General features: G+C 40.8%; 2 protein-coding genes across 8 annotated transcripts in view; one reads left to right on the top strand and one right to left on the bottom strand.

The window, feature by feature from the left end:
• Positions 1 to 7564, bottom strand: part of FKBP15 (FKBP prolyl isomerase family member 15) — a 55411-nt gene extending 47847 nt beyond the window's left edge. For 5 of the 7 annotated variants that reach the window (XM_016961453.4, XM_063788401.1, XM_063788402.1 and 2 more), the window contains exon 1: positions 7265 to 7564. In XM_016961453.4, the coding sequence (XP_016816942.2) occupies positions 7265 to 7317 (53 nt within the window). In that variant the 5' untranslated portion in view covers positions 7318 to 7564. The remainder of the gene's footprint in view (positions 1 to 7264) is intronic. The other 2 variants (XM_063788404.1, XM_063788403.1) reach the window with 2 other exon arrangements.
• Positions 7565 to 7614: 50 nt separating this feature from the next.
• Positions 7615 to 21176, top strand: part of SLC31A1 (solute carrier family 31 member 1) — a 39999-nt gene continuing 26437 nt past the window's right edge. Inside the window, exon 1 of the mRNA XM_520197.8 lies at positions 7615 to 7752. The gene's annotated coding sequence lies outside the window, so the exon portion shown is untranslated. The remainder of the gene's footprint in view (positions 7753 to 21176) is intronic.

Raw genomic sequence — 21176 nt, 5'->3', positions numbered from 1 at the left:
TGTTAACTCTTTAAAACAATTTTTTTTTAGAGACAGGGTCTCAATCTGTCACCAGGCTAGAGTGCAGTGGGGCGTTCATGGCTCACTGCAGCTTTTGCCTCCAGGGCTCAACCAATCCTCCCACCTCAGCCTCCCAAATAGCTGAGACTACAGGCATGCACCACCACACTCTAGGGATTCTCCCACCTCAGCCTCCCAAGTAGCTGGAACTACAGGCATGCACCAAGAAACCTGGCTAATTTTTGTATTTTTTGTAGAGACAGGGTTTCGCCATGTTGCCCAGGCTGCTCTTGAACTCCTGGGCTCAAGTGATCCACCCACCTTGGCCTCCCAAAGTTCTGGGATTACAGGTGTGAGCCACTGTGCTTAGCCATGAAACGTATTTCTTAAATGGTAAGACCTGATCTGAGGTGCAGAATGGATGTTGTGTTAGCAGGCATGAAAACAACATTAATCTTATACATCTCCATCAGAGTTTGTGAGTGACCACGTATACTGTCAATGGGCAGTAATAATTTGAAAGAAGGCTTTTTTTTTCTGAACAGTGGGTCTCAACAGTGCCTTTAAAATATTCAGTAAACTATGCTATAAACAGATGTGCTGTCATCCAGGCTTTGTTCCATTTACAGAGCACAGGCAGAGTAAATTTAGCATAATGCCTAAGGGCCCTAGGATTTTTGGAATGGTACATGAGCAATGGCTTCAACTTAAAGTCACCAGCTGCATTATCCCCTAATAAGAGTTAAGCCTGTCCTTTGAAGTTTTGAAGCCAAGCATTGACTTCTCCTTTCTAGCCATGAAAGTCCTAGATCTTCTTCCAATAGAAAGCTGTTTTGTCTACATTGAAAATCCGTTGTTTGGTGTACCCACCATCACCAGTTCTCTTTGCTAGAACTTCTAGTAACTTGCTGCAGCTTGCAATCACTTGCTCCTTCATCTAGCACTTTCATGCTATGAAGACGGCTTCTTTCCCTCAACCTCATGAACCAACCTCTGCTCACTTCCAGCTTTTCTTCTGCAGCATCCTCACCTCGCTCAGCCTTCACAGAATTGAAAAGAGTTAGGGCCTTGCTCTGAATTAGGCTTTGGTTTAAGGAAATCTGTGACTGGTTTGATGTTCTATCAGATTCCCTTAAACTTTCTCCATGTCAGCAATAAGGCTGTTTTGCTTTCTCATCATTTGTGTGTTCACTGGAGTAGCACTTTTAATTTCCTTTAAGAATGTTTCCTTTGCATTCACAATATGGCTAACTGGCACAAGAGGCCTAGCTTTTGGCCTATCTTTGTTTACACGCCTTCCTCACAAAGCTTAATCATTTCTACTTTTTTTAAAGCAAGAGATATGCAACTCTTCTTTTCACTTAAACACTTGAGGTCGTTGTAGGGTTATTAATTGGCCTAATGCCAATATTGCTGAGTCATGGAGTATAGGTAGGCTCAAGAAGAGATAAAAAAAAAAATAGAGAACTGCCAGTCAGTGGAGCAGTCAGAACATACACAACATTTATCAATTAAGTTCACTGTTTTATGTGAGCGTGGTTTGTGGCAACAACAATTACAATAACACCAAAGATCACACCATAACAGATATAATACCATTGAAAAAGTTTGAAATATTCAGAGGATATATGTGTGTGTGTATATATACATATATACATATGTGTGAATATATATGTGTGCGTGTGTGTGTGTATGTGTGTGTGTATATATATATATATATATATTTTTTTTTTTTTTTTTTTTTTTTTTGAGATGCAGTCTCACTCTGTCGCCCAGGCAGGAGTGCAGTGGCCCAATCTCGGCTCACTACAACCTCCGCCTCCTGGGTTCAAGCGATTCTCATGCCTCAGCCTCCCAAATTGCTAGGATTACAGGTGTGCATCACCATGCCCTGCTAATTTCTGTATTTTTTAGTAGAAACAGCGTTTTGCTATGTTGGCCAGGCTGGTCGCAAACTCCTGGACTCAAGTGATCCACCCGCCTCAGCCTCCCAAAATGCTGGGATTATAGGTGTGAGCCATTGCAACTGACCAAGAGAATATTTTTGAATATTAAGAGAATTACCAAAATGTGACACGGAGACACGAAGGGAGGAATTTTGCTGTTGGCAAAATGATGCCAATAGACTCACTCAACACGGGGTTGGACACAACCTTTATTTTGTAAAAAAAAAAAAAAAAAAAAAAAATCTGCAAGGCACAATAAGGCAAACCGAAAAAAAAAAAAAAAAAAGAGGTATGCCCAGTGTCTGGTATGTAACAGGCTCAATAAATGAATTCAAAGTCTAGTCTGGCTCTGAGCACTTCTTCTCCAAAGGCATCTTTAGTTTAGGTGAAGTAAACATTGAAACTCCCCAACAAGTTATTTTGGCTTTTCAGGTTTTTTAAAACAAGTTTTATGTATAGAGAAATATGCACTAGCATTTTACAAAATAAATTTTATATGACTTGAAACTATTACCTTCTTTTCTCAAAGTAGTCTAGTGTAAGTTTAAGTTTCCTGTAAATAGGCCAGAAATGCCTACTGTAAAGGACTAAGAGGTTTAAATGAGATTGTAAACGCAATGCTTGAGTGAGAGCATCGCTGGCCTAAAAAGACATCAACAAATGCTTATGGAATTTAGAAGACAGCAAGATTTGTCCTTTCAGGCAGGAAAATTCGGGCAAATTGCCTAAAGGAATAAGATTCTGGAAGAGTTGGGTTTCACTGTCTTTAACACAGTGAAAAATGTACAAAGCTTAGCACCTAGTTAAGATAACATAGCTTATGCACAGATTACTGATAAGAAATGAATGTCCTTGTTAGCTTCAGTAGGCCATGAGTATTGGGCTTGCTGTTTTAATTTTGCAGGTATAGCCTTTTTAAAAGGAAAGACAAGAGTGTCATAAGTGAACTGTGTTTCCATAGATGTTCTAAAGACCAGCCAACTGAAGACTACAAAGTCGATCCAAAAGCCAGGTCAACCTAATTAGTTTTCAGATTAATTTCATTTTCTTTTTTTTTTTTTTTGAGACGGAATTTTGCTCTTGGCATCCAGGCTGGAGTGCAATGGCAGGATCTCGGCTGTGCAACCTCCACCTCCAGGGTTCAAGCGATTCTCCTGCCTCAGCCTCCTGAGCACCCGAGATTACAGGTGCCCGCCACCATGCCTGGCTAATTTTTGTATTTTTAGTAGAGATGGGGTTTCACCACATTGGCCAGGCTGGTCTTGAACTCCTGACCTCAGGTGATCCACCTGCCTCAGCCTCCCAAAGTGCTGGGATTACAGGTGTGAGCCACCACGCCCAGTCTTTTTTTTTTTTTTCTTTTTAATGAGACGGAGTCTTGCTTTGTCACCCAGGCTGGAGTGCAGTGGCACGACCTTGGCTCACTGCAACCTCTGCCTCCCAGATTCAAGTGATTCTCCTACCTCAGCCTCCCGAGTAGCTGGGATTATAGGCACCTGCCACCACACCCAGTTAATTTTTGTATTTTTGTAGAGACGGGGTTTCATTGTGTTGGCCAGGCTGGTCTCGAACTCCTGACCTCATGATCCGCCTGCCTTGGCCTCCCAAAGTGCTGGGATTGCAAGCGTGAACCACCACGCACAGTCCCATTTTCTATTAATATCTTTAATGGACTCTACATCAACTTGGGAGATAAGTTACTTGTAAATTTTTAGCAGGGCATGGTGGCTCACTCTCAGAGGCTGAGACAGGAGGACTGCTTGAGGCCAGGAGTTCAAGACTAGCCTGAGCAATATAGCAAGAACCCATCTTTACAAAAAATTAAAAATTAGCCAGGCATGGTGGCATGGGCCTGTAGTCCCAGCTACTTGGGAGACTGAGGCAAGTGGATTGCTTGAGCCCAGGAGTTCGAAGCTGCAGTGAGCCATGACTGCACCACTGCACTCCAGCCTGGACAACAGAGAAAAACCCTGTCTCAAAAAAATAAATAAATAAACAAAAATAAATAAATTTTTAGATTTTTCCACTACTAAGGAACTCTCAAATGTACACAATCTCCCTATGTTGGCAAGAATGAGCTTGCTAACTCTGGACTTGAATCTATATTTATAATTCATAGGAAAAGTCATGACAGAATTAACTACATTAAAAAAAAAAGTTAGACAATGCATTTAGTCGCCAAGGACCTCACCTCACCTCAGTTTTATATTTTCTTTCTCATCAAAAACAAAAACACATGCATTTATACTGTATCAGTGTATTTTAATAAACAGAGATTCTTTTTGTTGGTAAAGTATTAATACTTTTTTAAACAAACTGACATCAAACATCCATTTCAATAATAACAACAATAGCACATAGGCAGGTCTGGTAGAATCTGCCTACCTGATTTCAGATCCAGGCTCTATTACTTTCTAGCTGCATGATCTTGGGCAATTTACCTCTCTGAGCCTTTCCCATTTGTAAAACGGATATAATAGTTAATAGCACCTCACAGAGAGGAGTAAATACAATTTTTTTATATATATATATATATATATACATTTCTCATTTGTAAAATGGGCATAGTAGGTAAAATTATTTCATAGAGTAGAAGGGAGGAATAAATACAATAATGTCTATGTATTTCTTAGAACAGTGTATGGCATTAAGTAAGCACAGAGTATGTATTTATATACTTGTGAACACATCCTATTATCTCAAAATGTGGTTCAACTCAGATACCCCTGCAAGGGTGAAAGCATGCTTGATTGACACGGAAGTTGACCTGCAACCATAAACTGGTATTAGCATTAACATTAAAACTACAGAACTGGGAAAGGTCTCAAAGTTTATCTAGGTCAAACCTCATTATTGAATAGGTTGGGGTATGGAGGGACAAGGATGGAAGATAATCTGTCCAAAGTCACATTCCTAACTGGGGATAGAATCAACATTAGAATCTAGGCTTTCTCCTATCTTTTACAGAACTCAAAATGCTTTCTGATGATCGGTTAATTTATCTTTTTACCATCTTTAGACTGGTGATTTATCATTACTATGCTAATCGGATCTGCCTACACATACCTTTATAATCTAAAACAAATATATACATAATTGGCCCCTTAAAAATGCTTTGTGATTATTATTCCTGGATTGATTTTATTCTACTACTAAAATAAAAGTTTCTTAGGGGCAGAAACTGTGCCTTATTCCTATCTGGATTAGCTGAAGCCAAGTACTATTAGTTCATTACTATTACTTCCCACAACGGTGAGGAATGGGCTAAAACAAACTAACAAACAAAAGCAAGGCTCCTGATTACTACTTCTAGATTAATAGTAAACTCTAAGAGGCCCAGAAACTCAGAAGGCAGATTATCAGATACTCCTACTTCTATTAGGCTTGAATATTCTTAATGAAATCAAGCAAGTCATGTGTTTAAATCAAGAGACTTGGAACTTAAGCAAGTATACTTACAGTAATATATGGCTATAAAAGAGGAAGTGAAAAATAGCTGCAGTATTCACTGTCATATGTTCTACTTCCTTAGAGAAAACCAAAAAAGGAATAGCTAAATCAGAGAATTTTGGTGAAACTTTCTGTATTCTCAGTGTTAAATTTGATTTGGTTTTCCTGATAACTGTGGGGAACAAAAATAAACTATAACTTTCCTCAGTATGTCTTTTACCATCAAATTAGCTGTTGTCTATGTCTAGGAGCACAGTCACATGCCTAGAATTCAAGTGTCTCAGATCCTTGAGAAGCCTGCTCAGGAAAAAAGAATAGTTGAGCCACCAAGAATTTATCTCTGGCCAGGAATCTGGAAAAGAGCACATGGCTGTCATTACGTATCCCATAATTTTCAGTCAGCTTGGACTGATTGTTGCATGAAAATTGGGAGCCCTAACATTACAGACTTCTCCCAAATACTTTCACATAGTGAAGAATGCGAATTTAAAGTGGAATAGGGAAAAAAGGAACCAAAGCACAGCTTAACTGTAAAATAACTGAGAAACGGAAAGAACTCAAAGTGGAACTAAGTGAATGCAGGCCATCTAAAGACGGGGTAGGAAGGGAACAGAGTGGTGAGAGTGAAAAAGACTAAAAGATAGGTAATATAGAGCTAGTCAGTGTAAATCAAAAGTTCCTACTTAAGGACAAAAGAAGGCCAGTGTCATTTTATGGTCATTCATCTATTAACTCATTTGTTTATGTATTGTCTATGACTACTCTCATCCTACAAGGCAGAACTGAGTATTTGTAGTTGCAATAGAAACCACATGGCCCAACAGATCTGGAAGCAACTTAAGGGCAGGCACAGCAGTTTAATCATTTTTGTAACCTCTTAGCATTTAGCAGAATAAGGGGCATATGTGGTGCATTTGTCATTTTTCCAGTACATTCTTCAGCACGCACAAAATTTGTTAAGCATATGTTCAAAGAAAAGCTCTGCAATGATCAGAGCTTGGTAGCTCACAAGTTTGGAGGAAGTCAAGCTGTCCACTGGCACAACACAATGGAAAAGGCTAAACTGACTACTAAAAGAGACAAAACCCTTCCTCTCTTTAAAGATTTCTATTCCAGGCTGGTATATATTAATATAATGCTTGGGGAAACTGGAGAATGACAGAAGTCTGTTACGTTGGTTTTAAGCTTTAAGCTTTACAAAGTGCAATTTCGCAGCTATTATTCATTCAACAGCCACTTCCTGAGCACTCACTATGTGCTAGGTACCATGCTGGGTGCTAGACAGAAATGAACACCATAAGCAGTCCCTGTCCGGTGAGGACTCATAATCTAATAGGTGCGGGGTACAAGAATAGAGGCAAACACACCTAGATGCAGGAATAAGGAAGAGAAAGCAATTCATTCTGCCTGAGGCTGCAGAAGGAAAAGCATCCAAAACGTGACATCCGAGCTGGGCCTTGAAGAATGCTAGAGCTGACCCACCAAGGCCTGGTTCTAAAGTGTCTTCGCCTTCTCCATGGAGAAAAGAAGTCTCACATCAGCCCCAGCTGACTCCTATAAAAATTCTGAGGCAGGAAGTCTCATCAGCAATCATTCCCATTTCACCGGAGAAATTGTGACCCAGAATGCAAAAGGCAAACCCAGGGCTATCTTCCCGCCAAGAGAGATGCCGGGTCCCGAACCTCAGATCGGCAGGGTCAGCACAGTTGCAAGCTCTGCCCAGATTCTGAGAGGTGTAGAGCACCGGAATGTGGCAAGGGTCTCCCCCCGGAAGTTGGGAAAAGGCCTGAGAAGAGATCGACCCCCCTCCAACAATCCGCCGGTATCTCTCAGCCACGCCCTCCAGCGCATACTTCTCAGTCACTCACCCGCCGCTCGGCGAGAGGAAATCGGTGTCGTCCTCGTCCCCCGCACCGAACATTGCGTTGGCTTTCACCGGGCTGCGGGGAGGAAGCTGGGTATTCCCAGAGTCCCAGGGCCTGTCACCGCCGACGTCGTAAAATGCCGCGGCGGCGTGCTGCTTTCCGGCAGGGCGAACTCCAGCACGGTCTCTGGACCGAAAGTAGACTGGGCTCTGGAGAAGGCGGGGCAAAGGCAAATGAGAGGCTCGCGCGGGCACGCGCGCCGAGTGACGTCAGACCTCTCCGGCCCGCAGCGGGGCGGAGCTTCACAGCCCCTTGCAGGGATTGGTCGGTAATGCTAGGGGGTGGGAGGGGGCGGGAAATCCTCCGCCTCGGTGGCGGTGGTGGACACGTCGAGCCGGGTGGAAGTGGAGGGGCCGTTCGAAGAGTCCTGAGGGGGTGACGGGTTAAGATTCGGAGAGAGAGGTGCTAGTGGCTGGACTTGACCTGGAAAGGTAAGGCTTCTCTCGGCCGCTCTTTCGCACCCCTGTGCATGGGTACCGTCCTTTCCCCAGCGGGACAAGGACCTTCCTCGCCGCTCTCTTCAGCTCCGCGGAAGGAGAAAGAGCCCGGGACTGGAGGGTTAAAGACTTGGGCTTCGGCCCGGCCCCTGCAGTGGCATAGCCAGAGTGACCTTGGGCCGGGGTGCTCGGTGCCTCAGTTTCCCCGTGTATGCAACCGGCCATTTGTCCAGTTCTTCCATGTGCCTGCTGGTCCAGAAGCTTTTAGAGCTCAGAGGCCATCGATTTCAATCCCGGCCTCCTCGTAATCTCAGAATTTACGGATAGGGAGACGAAGGAACTAAGCACCCGGGTGACTAGTCCGAGGTCACAAAGAGTAAAGGGCAGACTGAGACTGGATTCCTCGTCCTTTGATTCAGGACATAGTGAGCTAGTGGGTGAACAAGAACCTTATCAGCCCTTAAGCACTGTGCGCCCTTACAGAGTGACTATTGAAAGACTGTAGCATACACCTCGAGGAAAGTCCCCTTTCTAGAGTCCACCTGTATTCCACGCAGATGAGGTGCAGAAGAGCTAAGATATTCTGGCGGTGGGTGATGGAAAGGAGGATACTTTGGAGGCAGACATATCCCCAGCCCAACCTTGGCGTGGATTTCCCTGGGTCTTCCTGCGACAGCCCTAAATCAACAATTGTGGCGGACTCCTCTGCCTCCAGTTTCCACCCTGTCTGTATCTTACATAAGTATTTCTTTGGTTAACCTGGTATCATTCTCGTAACAATCCTGGGGTAGTCCTGGCTTAGACAAGGTGTGGCTAAGGAGATAGTGTCCCAGCGTAGCGTCCACAGACTCACTGGAGTTCTTGGGCTTCGCCTCACAGTCAGGTTGGTACTACAGGTGTCCCTTACGTGAATGTTTCAATCTGTCAGTATGAAATTGAAATGAAATGATTGGTAGCTCCCTCCCAGAGAACTTTGCACCTCCTGGCAAAGATGTTAAAGCAGCGAAGGCTCACAGTTGGAATGATGCAACTGGAATCTAAGCACTAGAACCGGAACTGGAACTAGAATCTAAGGACTAGCACTAGAACTGTTGCAGTAGCTCTGTTTAGTGTGTGAACTTGGCTACCTCTTGGAGGTGTTGGGGGAGTAACTGGATTAAGTACCATGGCACTTTCTAATCCCTCTCCCCAACACTGGTCACTGTGATTGCAGCACTGAAACATCTAAATGTTTAACAGAAAGAGCTTGCTAGCCCCTGGCCTACATTATCTATGGTATTTTTAACATGGAATGAATACTTGAAGTCACTTGCAAAGCAGTCTCACTGCAGAATCTTTCTAGGTGTTTATGACATGTCCTTCCAGCCTTTTCTTTAAAAAAAAAAAAAAATGGCCAAGGGAATATTTGAACTCTTATCTTGTATTCTTGGGTGGAGCTGATTTTATCCTGGATGTTTAAGTAGCTTTTGTAGGTACTCAGGAATCCTAAAATCAATAGCCTTTTTGGTGATTGGAACATCACGAACATGCATACCCAGATTATCACTGTAGAAACACAGCTGCTGATTCTCATTAGCAGTATGAGGAGGAGGAAGATGATGGTGAGTCTTGCCAGGCTTTGAACTGCAGGACTGGGTGCACCTAAAAAAAAAAAAAAAGAAAGCCACTGTCTTCCTAAATTCGTGTATCTTCAGATTGGTAATACTGGACTAGGAATCAGGAAATCTGAATTCCTGTCCCAGCCCTTATAACTCACTCTGAGTTTGGGCCAGGCTCCCTAAGCACTGTAAAATCAGTGGATTAGACCTGGACTTCTACTGAGTAACTGCTGGGGATACAAAGGTAAGTAAGGCACAACCTTGATCTCAAGTTTAAAGTAAGCATTTTTGTTTATTTGTTTTGCTTAAGTATACAACTTTTAGAATACTCATAAAATATATTGTCAACCCCCAGAAGATTGGCCAGGAAGCAGCAATTTTTTTTCTCCACCCTCCACTCCCCTTACTCCCTCAGGGAAGCAGCAATTTTAATAATTATTTTCAAATTATCAGCAATTTTGCAACAGAGATGACAGTCTTTATATACGAGTATACCCATACTAATCTGTAATGATGCATGCATTTTAAAATTAGTAGTTTAAAGTTATAACCAAGTTATATCAGGTATAATGATAGGAATATGAATTAAATGCAGGTTCTAGGGGATCTATAACATTCCATTCACTCAGTCACTGAAAGCAGACTTAGGGCCATTAGTTGGTTAACTGAAGAAGTAAGTTAAAGCAGGGAATCATACAGATAATAGTTATATGCATAACATTTTAACGAACACATAAACATTCTTTTGCCATTCTTTTAACATAAGGCCTCAGCCTTTTCTTGGAGTGTAGGACCCTGTTGCCTGTTTTTATAAGTAAAGCTTTATTAGAACACAGCCTTGCTCATTTGTTTATGTATGTCTATGACTCCTCTTACCCTACAAGGCAGAATTGAATATTTGTGGTTGCAACAGAAACCACATGGCCTGCAACATCTAAAATGTTTACTTTTGGCCCTTTATAGAAAGAGCTTGCTAGCCCCTGGCCTACATTATCTATGGTATTTTTAACATGGAATGAATACTTAAAGTCACTTGGAAAGCAGTCTCACTGCAGAATCTTTCTGGGTGTTTATGAAATGTCCTTCCAGACTTTTCTGTTGTCTCCCACACCTAACAGCAAGTTTATGTGTTATCTGTATGCTCACTTTTTTTTTTTTTTTTGAGACAGAGTTTCGCTCTTGTTGCCCAGGCTTGAATGCAATGGCACAATCTCGGCTCACCACAACCTCCACCTCGCGGGTTCAAGCAATTCTCTTGCCTCACCCTCCCAAGTAGCTGGGATTACAGGCATGTGCCACCATGCCCGGCTAATTTTGTATTTTTAGTAGAGATGGGGTTTCTCCATGTTGGTCAGGCTGGTCTGGAACTCCCGACCTCAGGTGATCCACCCGCCTTGGCCTCCCAAAGTGCTAGGATTAGAGGCGTGAGCCAACGCGCCCGGCCTTGTATGCTCACTTTTATCTAGTCTTTCCAAAGCATTCAGTGTGGTGTTTTAGAAATAACTACTAGAGAGGCTATGTAGTACAGTAGTTAAGTACTTGAGCTCTGGAGCCAAATTGCTTTGCCACTTATTAGTTGTATAGGCCATAGACAAGTTACTCAGTTTTTGCCTTTGTAAAACAGGCATAATGGTAGTATCCATTTCTAGGTTTCTCGTGAATATTATAGGAGTTAATTCATGTAAAGCATTTAGAACAGTGCCTGGCAGGTAGTAAGTACTCAGTGTTAATTGCTGCTGTCATTTTTCTCTTCTCATTTATACTTCATTGCTTTACATAGTATTTACGTACTTTCAGTAATAAGCACAACTGGCATAAATAGGTTTGTGAATAAACACACTGTCACCATTGATAAGCACACTTCACAGAGGGGGAACCAGAAGTGTTATTCCCATCACATTGGAGAATAGCCTAATGGTGTGATGTCAGTTAAATTGGATAAGAGAGTTCTGTGGGATAGTTTGCTAAGAGTATAAGGCAACAGTTCACAGAAGAAAGTAATGGATTAAAATTGAAAAGGAATCCAGGACCATATTTGTCAAATACCTTGAAGGTCAAGGTGACAAGTTTGTACTTAGATTGGTAGGAAGTGGAATTTTTTATTCTAAATGGCATGATTGATGTAAAAAAGTTCAAATGGCTTAGGAATGTATGACGTAAAAAGTTACATTTCGCTAGCTCCATTCCATGTCAGTAGCCACTTCATTTTCTAATGGCCCCTAGAACATGAGGTTGTTGTGAAGGCATGGTAAACACCACTTGGGGCACTGGTATTAATCTGTTAAAATTTTCAATTCAGGTTTCCTTTGGATTATAATCTCAATTTTGAATTGAGAAAAATAAAGTTTCCATACTGAATGTGAATAAAATGAAATGACTGTTTTGAAAGTAGATACCATACTCATAAGAGTCTTTGATTCCTAAGTCTTTCTCTACCTCTTGTGTCCAACTTGGAAGTCTTGGTAGAGAAGGACTTAGGAATCAGAGACTCATCTCTACTGTTAATTCCTTTTTGCACCTTTCCCACCAGAAGTGCTACAAGAGAGAAAGATGATACAATAATCACTAGAAAAGCAAAGTGTTCGGCCAGGTGTGGTGGCTCCCGCCTGTAATCCCAGCTCAGGCAGATCACCTGAGGTCAGGAGTTTGAGACCAGCCTGGCCAACATGGTGAAACCCCGTGTCTGCTGAAAATACAAAAATTAGTCAGGCATGGTGGCGGGCACCTGTAGTCCCAGCTACTCAGGAGACTGAGGCACGAGAATTGCTTGAGCTCCGGAGAGGCGGAGGTTGTAGTGAGCTGAGGTCACGCCACTGTGCGCCAACCTGGGCGACAGAGTGAGACTCCATCTCAAAAAAAAAAAAAAAAGAAAGAAAGAAAGCAAAGTGTTTACAGTGACAAGTTGATTTCAACTAGCAGTTGTCAGATAAGTTAGTAACAAGCCATCACCCAAATAACTGCATTTTAAAGTGAACAGGGCAGGCCTGACTGGGGAAAAGGGAGGGAAGGGGTAGGGGGTTCCTGATGCCTATACTCCCACATGCAGCTCTTAAAGCTATTTTAAAAACTTAAAAGTTTTCTGTAGTTTTGTGACTTAAGTATAACAAGTCATCAAAAGTCTGATACTTAATACATTACAATGAACAGTTTATGCCAAAAGAAATCTTATAGTAGGGCCTGGGAAGGAAATTCTTTTGAAGTTCCATTGCTTTGAGTAATATCATTTTATGATTTAGGTTACATCCCCAAGCAGAGGAGGGGCCCATCCTTAGGAATGCAAAGCCCTGCAGAGAAGGAAAGGGTTGAGAAGGGTCCACCCTACCTCTTTTCCTTTACACAATGGCCCTAGGCTTTTGTATACAACCTGCTTTTGTAGGCTTAGGACATTATGAAATACAGCATGGTAAGATGGAAGCCTGAATCTCAAAAGTAAATATGAGAAATGATTCGGAGGGAACATATAAAGAGAGCAAAATTCTAGCAACAGGTGACATATTTCCCTAGATAGAAGAGTTACTGTAGAACTATGATGAGTGTTTATATAATTTTGAAGCAGTTTAGAGCATCTAGAATGTAATCATTTAATTTATGAAATGAAAGGGAAATGCTGTAACTCATACACCCGCATCCTCTCTCCTACCTTTTCTGATGGCTTTTTATGAGTTCTCACACAACCCCTATGCATAATCTATACCTTAGTACATTTTACATTATTTTTAAATTATTTACATGTGTCCCTCTTTCACCAGAATGGGTTTCTTAAGGTTAGAATTTCATCATGGTACCTTCATTCGATAGGTATGCAATAAATAGTGAAAGAATAGTCTGAGTTCCTTGAAATTGCATAGCAAATGAGACCTAAGAGCCAGATCTAGAATGCAGATCTAGAACCTCTTTCAATTCCTAGCCCAGTACTTTTACTGGCACACCATACAGCCTCTATCTGAGATATTGAACAATTTTTTTCTTTTTTCTTTTATTTTTTCTTGAAACAGGGTCTTGCTCTGTTGCCCAGGCTGGAGTGCAGTAGCACGATCTCAGCTCACTGCAACCTCTGTCGCCCAGGCTCAAGCAATCTTCCCATCTTAGCCTTTCGAGTAGCTGGGACTACAGGCATGCACCACCACGCCCAGCTAATTTTTTGTATTTTTGATAAGAGTCGGGGCTTTGCCATTGTTGCCCAGGCTGGTCTCAAACTCCTGAGCTTAAGCAGTCTGCCCACCTTGGCCTCTTAGAGTGCTGGGATTACAGGCATGAGCCACCATGTCCAGCCTCATTTTCATTCTTGTACTGCATTTTCACTAAATCATTCAAGTTCCTTTTATCTTGTGTAACATATTTAATTGAATTTTCCTACTGAATAAAAAAAAGGGAACAGTTCAAATGTTTTCTAGTTTCTGTCTTATGCCGTATTAATTTCCAATATTACTCATAGGCAAACCAACAACATTATTATCCAAACAGTTTAAATGCTATGTAATATAACTAAAGCAAAGTTTAGACAAGGAGGACCATTGTCTACCTTTGATTATAACAATAAAGCAGTTAAAGCAATGCTTTGCCAATGTATATTTGTCTGACTAGCTAGTTTTGTTTAAATCAAACTGTGAAAGGCTGTATACTTCAAGAGACATGAAAGTGAGCCTTATGTGTGACTTAGCTCCTTTCAGAGATTAATTTTGTCATCTAATGAGCAAGAAAGCTATTATATTTCATATTTACTGTACCTTAAAATTGGAAAGTATTTAACATATTTTATTTGACCCTTACAATACTATGAGATTGGCAGCATAGGTATTTTAATATCTGTTTTGCAAATTTTGCAAATTTTGGTGATTTGCCTAATGTCACATGGCTAGTATATGGCAAATGTGGGTCCAGAGCTCAGAGCCTTTGATGCCTAGTGCTGCATGCTTTCTCCACTCTAAGATACTATCTAGAAAACACTGAAATTGTCACATAAATCATACTAAAGCACAGTTAGCGGACTGGAAGTGTGTCAAGGCTACAAAAGGATCCTGTAAGAGGAGCATGAAAGGGTGCATCATGTGATTACATTATTCCAGGATGTGGCTTACCCAACAACAAAAGGTATCACAGAAATGGAGTAAAGTAGCTGGGAGATCCACTCCCCATTGGACTTAGGCCTTGTTATCATTACATAACTAAAAGACCTTTTCAGTTTGTTTGTTTGACATATCAAATTTGAGTTGTCCTATTAGAACCAGGCAAATAAAAGCTTTTGTAAAGGCCTTTGGAAGAATGTAGTTGTACACTTGATCTTCTTTGTACAGAAGGGTGGGAGTGGGCAAGAGAAATGGGAGCTTCTATGTTATTTGCCACCAGAACAGGATATGTAAAGCTCAGAAACCCATCCTGCTTAGCTGCTTCCCAGCAAGCCATCCGGAGAAATGGGGCTGGAGAAAGCGGTTAGTCTAGTGTTATGGAGCCTTCTATCAGAAGCAGATGTTATGGATTCACCTAACTAAAGAATGTTAGTGTCATCATTTAATAACATGAGCCTCAGTTTCCACATCTGTAAAATAAAGGAGTTGGATTTGATGATACTTTTTTTTTCTTTTGAGTTGGAGTTTCGCTCTTGTTGCCCAGGCTGAAGTGCAATAGTGTGATCTCGGCTCATTGCAACCTCCGCCTCCTGGGTTCAAGTGATTCTCCTGCCTTAGCCTCCCTAGTAGCTGGGATTACAGGCATGTGCCACCACGACTGGCTAATTTTATATTTTTAGTAGAGATGGGGTTTCTCCATGTTGGTCAGGCTGGTCTTGAACTCCTGACCTCAGGTGATCCGCCTGCCATGGCCTCCCAAAGTGCTGGGATTATAGGCGTGATCCGCTGCGCCTGACTGATAATTTAATTTTTTATATAGGAAATATATTCACATGGTTTGTAATTCAAAAAGTACACAAGGATATTCAGTGAAAAGTATTTCATTTACTCCTACCCACTTCTGACCAGTTCTCCTTAGGGACCACGGTCCTATTTTGCCTCCCAGGCTCAACCAACAACTTTGTTGTTTCCCCCCAACTCCCCTGAAGATAGTATAGGTATATAAAAATAACATGTACATACTCTGTTTCCTTTTTAAGTTTTTTACAAATTATAGCATACATTATATTCTGCTTTTATTTCATTTCATAATACGTCTTACAGATCATTCTATATCAATATATAAGATCGTTCTCATTCTTATTCTGCTAAGTATTCCATTGTATGAAAATATGATAAATCATTTAATCAGTGCCCTATCAATGAACATTTAGGTTGTATTTTTAATATTTTGCTATTACAAACAATCCTGTTATAAGTAACTTTGTACATACACATTTCACATATGTGCCAGTTTATCTGTAGAATGAATATTTAGAAGTGGGATTACTGTGTTAAAGAATGTGGGCAGACTGATGACTGTTCTGGTTTTGATCTTCTATGAGACTTTAACTGAAAATGATTAGTGGAAAAGAAAAAGTATCATTTTCTTGGTAATATCTTGATTTTTATCTCTTACTATTCAGAACTAAGTCTTAAGTAAGAGCCAAGAATAGGTAATCTCACCAAAATTATGTTGAATTGCAGACTTCACTAAAGTCACCTGCATCATGGTCTTGTAGATTTTTCTAGTGCTTTTCAGTATAATACTATTCAAGCTAATTTGCAAGGTGAATATTATAAACTCAGAACAAAAGGAGACTATCTCCCAACTATGTTTACTAGTATTTACCAAGTAAAGGATTCAGAAGATTTGCTCTTTATTACAATTTATGTAGGGGGTGAAGATGGAAAGATAAAACAAAGAGAGCCTAACAAATATCTGCCTCTGTCTGTGTTTTACTGTCTTCCCAAATTTTTGGATGGTTATGACGTGTGTGATAACTTTACAAAGTGTATGATACCGTAACAATTACTAATCTTTTGGGGATTTGTTTGTTCGTTTGTTTGAGAGACAGAGTCTTGGTCTGTCGCCCAGGCTGGAGTGCGGTGGCGCGATCTCAGCTCACTGCAGCCTCAACCTCCCAGGCTCAGGCTATCCTCCTGCCTCAGCCTACCAAAGTAGTACAAAAGTAGATCCTATGGCCTCAGCCTATAGCTGAGACTACAGGCATGCATCTCCACGCCTGGCTCCTTTTCTTGATTTTTTGAGGAGACAAGGCCTCACTATGTTGCCCGGGCTGGTCTTGAACTCCTGGACTCAAGAGATCCTTCCACCTCAGCCTCCCAAAGTTCTGGGATTATAGGCATGAGCCACTATACCCTGCCTGTTTTGTTTTTAATTAATACATAATAATTGTACATATTTATGGGGTACAGTGTGATATTTTAATACGTATATAAATTGCATAATGATCAAACGATGGTGTTTAGCATATACATCACCTCAAACATTTATCATTTCTTTATGGTAAGAACATTCAGAATTCTGTCTTCTAGATATTTTGAAATAGCCACAATAACATTGTTTACTATAGTCACTAGTCTTTTGGGGAAGCTAGGGACCATAAAGCAGATCAGAATTGTATCAGCCCCTCATGCTTTCTTGACTATAACCTACTAACTTTTCTTTTCTCCCCATCTCACCTCCCTCATTCTCTTTCTAGGTACAATAAGCCATTTATGAAATTTTCCCTGTTCAATAGCAAGTTTAAGCCAGAGCCTCCATCCTTTCCATCTCTGAATTCCCTATAGCCTCTGGGGCAGAGGGTACTTCATAATACTTGTTGAGTTGAATTGAGGTAGATGTCAAAGTGATCTGACCTCACTCTGCTCCCCTCTCAAGTGCCATATCCTTCCTTTTCCCTGCTCAGCCTTGACACACCTATCAAGCCATCCCTTTGCATGCTTAATTTGGTTCAGGAAAGGACAAGAGACCAAGTAAATTATCTTGAAGGGGAGTCTGTGTCTGCCTATGTTTAAGTAAATGCGCACACACACCTATCTTTCTGGCTCCTGCTGCCATTCTTTGTGTTGCGCTTAAAAATTGGGGGCCGGGTACGGTGGCTTACACCTGTAATCCGAGCATTTTGGGAGACTGAGGCAGAAGAATCACTTGAGGGCTGGAGTTCAAGACCAGCCTGGGCAACATAGGGAGACCCCCTCTCTACAAAAAGTTTTAAAATTAGCTGGGCATAATGGTATGTACCTATGTTCCCAGCTACTCTGGAGGCTGAGGTGGGAGGATCACTTGAGCCCAGGAGGTGTAGGCCGCAGTGAGCTGTAATCATGCTACTGCACTCCAGCCGGGACAACAGAATATGACCTTGTCTCAAAAAAAAAAAAAAAACAAATGGGGAAATTATTTATTTAGTTATGCATTAGTGGTAGCTGTGGAGTTAGGCACACCTGGTAGGAACAGCATTGGAATGTATAATTCAAAATACACATGTATCTTTTTATTCACATGAATTCCATTTTATGTGTATGAAATCATCAAGATCAAAGTGAATATTAGATGAATATGAACTCTAGCTTATTGGACATTTAGAAGATAGAGTTTGATTAGTGTTGATTTTTTTTTATTTTAGATTTTAAAAACTTGTCTATGGGCCATACGTTAAGTACTCATAGTATCTCTGTGGAAGCGTTCTGATAAACTCTGGGATAGGCGATAGCCAGGCCCACATGTGGACTATAACTCCTGTAAAGTTACAGATAACAGAATTATATGGTCTAACATGCAGCTCACTTAGGCAGTCCTACCTTTCCAAATGTTTTCTTCAATGCCATATTCCCAGGGAAAATTGCTGCTGGGTAGTTGAAACTAGGTGCCTCACTGGACTTCTTCCTATTATTTGGGCAACTTGTAAAAGCTTACAAACTTTCTAGAAAGTAGCCCTGAAAACAGTTCCTTCGTTATGTTTTTAGCAATACCACAGAATACATGGTTCTATGTTATAGCTTAGAATTGCTACTACTCTTACAAAATTGGAACATAGAAAAGATGGACAAAAACCTAGTATAATGTATCATTATTTCCATTTCAAGATGGCGTTTTGAACTCATCTCTTTTCCTTCCCAAAATCCTAGTGAAATTATCATAGGAATATGAAGAAGCATTATTTATAGTCAGAAAACAGGGAGAGAGAAGCCAGAAACTTTAAAACATTTCAAAGAAAATGTGATACAGATGGGAATCAAATTGAAAAAAATGACTGACCATCTGATTCAACATAGATAAAGGCCATCTCTGTCGGTAAATTTAAATGGGTAGGATTCATTTGCACACCCCTGCAAGCTCCCAAATCAAGAACAGCAGAGATGGCCAGGCGTGGTGGCTTACACTGGTAATCTCAGCACTTTGGGAGGCTAAGGCGTGTGGATCACCTGAGGTCAGGAGTTTGAGACCAGCCTGGCCAACATGGTGAAACCCCATCTCTACTAAAAATTAAAAAAAAAAAAAAAACTAGTCAGGTGTGGTGGCGGGCACCCATAATCCCAGCTACTTGGTAGGCTGAGGCAGGACAATCACTTGAACCCAGGAGATGGAGGTTGCAGTGAGCCGAGATCGCACCACTGCACTCCAGCCTGGGTGACGAGAGTGAAACTCTGTCTCAAAAAAAAACAAAAAAAAAAGAACAGCAGACATAAGGAAGAAGTGTTAGCTATGGGGTAGTTGGTGGACAAATCAAGGATTTGAGGAATTGCACTTATACCATATATAGAGAGAATAGTAGATTGAGAAGTAAAAATGAGTATTTATCAAGAACTTCCTGTGTTTAGACACTGTGCTTAAGTAAGTGTTTAAGTGTATACTGTCAAGAGGTAGTTGCTATAAACATCCTTAGTTTAGAGGAAACTAACTTACCCTCTTAACCACTGTGCTGTGGCCTCAGTGAACTCCTGCTAATAATTCTTTAAAACAATCCTATGAAATAGGTTAGTTTTATTTTCCCAATTTTAGAGCTGAGGCAAGAAGATATTAAGTAATTTGCCAAAGGGCCCACAACCAGTAGGTACAGTTTTACCGGTTAGAGAATGAGTAGATCTCCTTGTGTATTTGAATAGCTGCCATAATAAAGAAAGGGGAAATATCTTTTCTACCCACAGCTTCCTCCTTGTGTTTTTTTGTTTTTGGTGGGCTATTCAGGATCTCAGATCGAATCCCAATCTCAGAAAGACAGTTGACAAACCCTGGAGAGGTCAGCTGGGAACAAATGTAAAAGTCTCAGCAAAACGGTGTACTTCCTGTTTGAGGTCTGTCTTTCTGGTAGTTCAATCCCTGTATTTCACAACTAGTCTACAAAAATAAAACTACAAAAATATTTAATTTCCCCTCCCTCTGGGATTTAGAGATTTTACTTACACAGTGCGTTAGAAAACCTCTCTCAAATCCCAAAGACGAGTGATTTGGTATTAAATTCAGTGTTAGCCCCCAAGTTCTTTGATTATTAGGTGGTGGTCTGTGCAAATTTTATGTGAGACTGGGCTAACTCTGTGACCTTTTTGGAATTTCAAAATAAACAAATGCATTATTTTAGTTCCTGGTTGAATCTTGGCTTTCTTTTCTTTATTACTGATACATAATAATTGCACATATTTATGGGCACAATAATTAATAATTGCACAATGTATAATGATCAAATCAGGGTATTTAGGATATCCATCACCTTCAGCATTTATCATTTCTTTGTATTGGGAACATTTTAAATCTTCTAATTATTTTGAAATATACAGTGTATTGTTGTTGACTATAGTCACCCTTCTGTGCTGTCAAACACTAGAACTTACTCCTTCTATCTGAGCATCTATTTGTTCTGTTAACCCATCTGTCTTCAATCCCACCCTCACCCCACCTTGAGTACACACATATACACCCTTCCCAGCCTCTGGTGACTGTTCTACTCTCTACCTCCATAGGATCAACTTTTTTGGCTCCCACTTATGACTGAGAACATGCAATATTTGTCTTTTTGTTTGACCTTTTTTTTTTATTTTTTGAGACTGAGTCTTGCTCTGTCACCCAGGCTGGAGTACAGTGGCGTGATCTCGGCTCACTGCAACCTCTGCCTCCCGGGTTCCTGAGTAGCTGGGATTATAGGCACCTACCGCTACGTCCAGCTAATTTTTGTATTTTTAGTAGAGATGGGGTTTCACCATGTTGGCCAGGCTGGTCTCAAACTCCTGACCTCAAATGATCCACCCACCTCAGCCTCCCAAAATGCTGGGATTACAGGCATGAACCACCGCTCCTGGCCATCATTTTTTTTTTTTTTTTTTTTTTTTTTAGCTCTCACTTGTTGAACATCCAGTTCTTAGATTCTGTGTACTAAGTATCTATGTTGTACATCTCTGTAATTCAGAACTGTGGTTCTCAAGCTTTAGCATGCATAAGAATTGTCCATGGAACTTGATAAGCACCTAAATTTTGAGGCCCTACTCCCTAAGAGATGATTCAGTGGTGTGGCATAGGGTCCATAATTTTTATTTTTACCCAAACTTCCCTGATGATTCTGATCCAGGTGGTCCTTGGACCACACTTTGAGAAGCACTTGAGTTAGGAAAGTAATTAACATTTATTATTTACTATATATGTTATTAACATGGCAGTCTCTTCAATATGTATTTTTACATTTGATATTCATACTGTTGTGAGATTTTTATCCCAGTTTTACGTGTACTTATTATCCTCACAAAGTTTTTGTAACTTGTTACGAGTTTTAAGGATGGCAGTGCCCCTTAGGATAAAAAATAAAGCATGATAAATAGACTACATTAACAGTAAAAACTTCTGTTCGTTCATCTAAAGACACAATAAAAGAAATGAAAAGGGAAGCCACAGACTGGGAGAAGATATTTGCAATGTGTGTGG

This window comes from Pan troglodytes, chromosome 11 (genome assembly GCF_028858775.2).
Source record: "Pan troglodytes isolate AG18354 chromosome 11, NHGRI_mPanTro3-v2.0_pri, whole genome shotgun sequence".
NCBI lineage: Eukaryota > Metazoa > Chordata > Mammalia > Primates > Hominidae > Pan > Pan troglodytes.
Note: the sequence above shows the minus strand (reverse complement) of the source record. Positions and strands in the feature narration are given on the sequence as shown.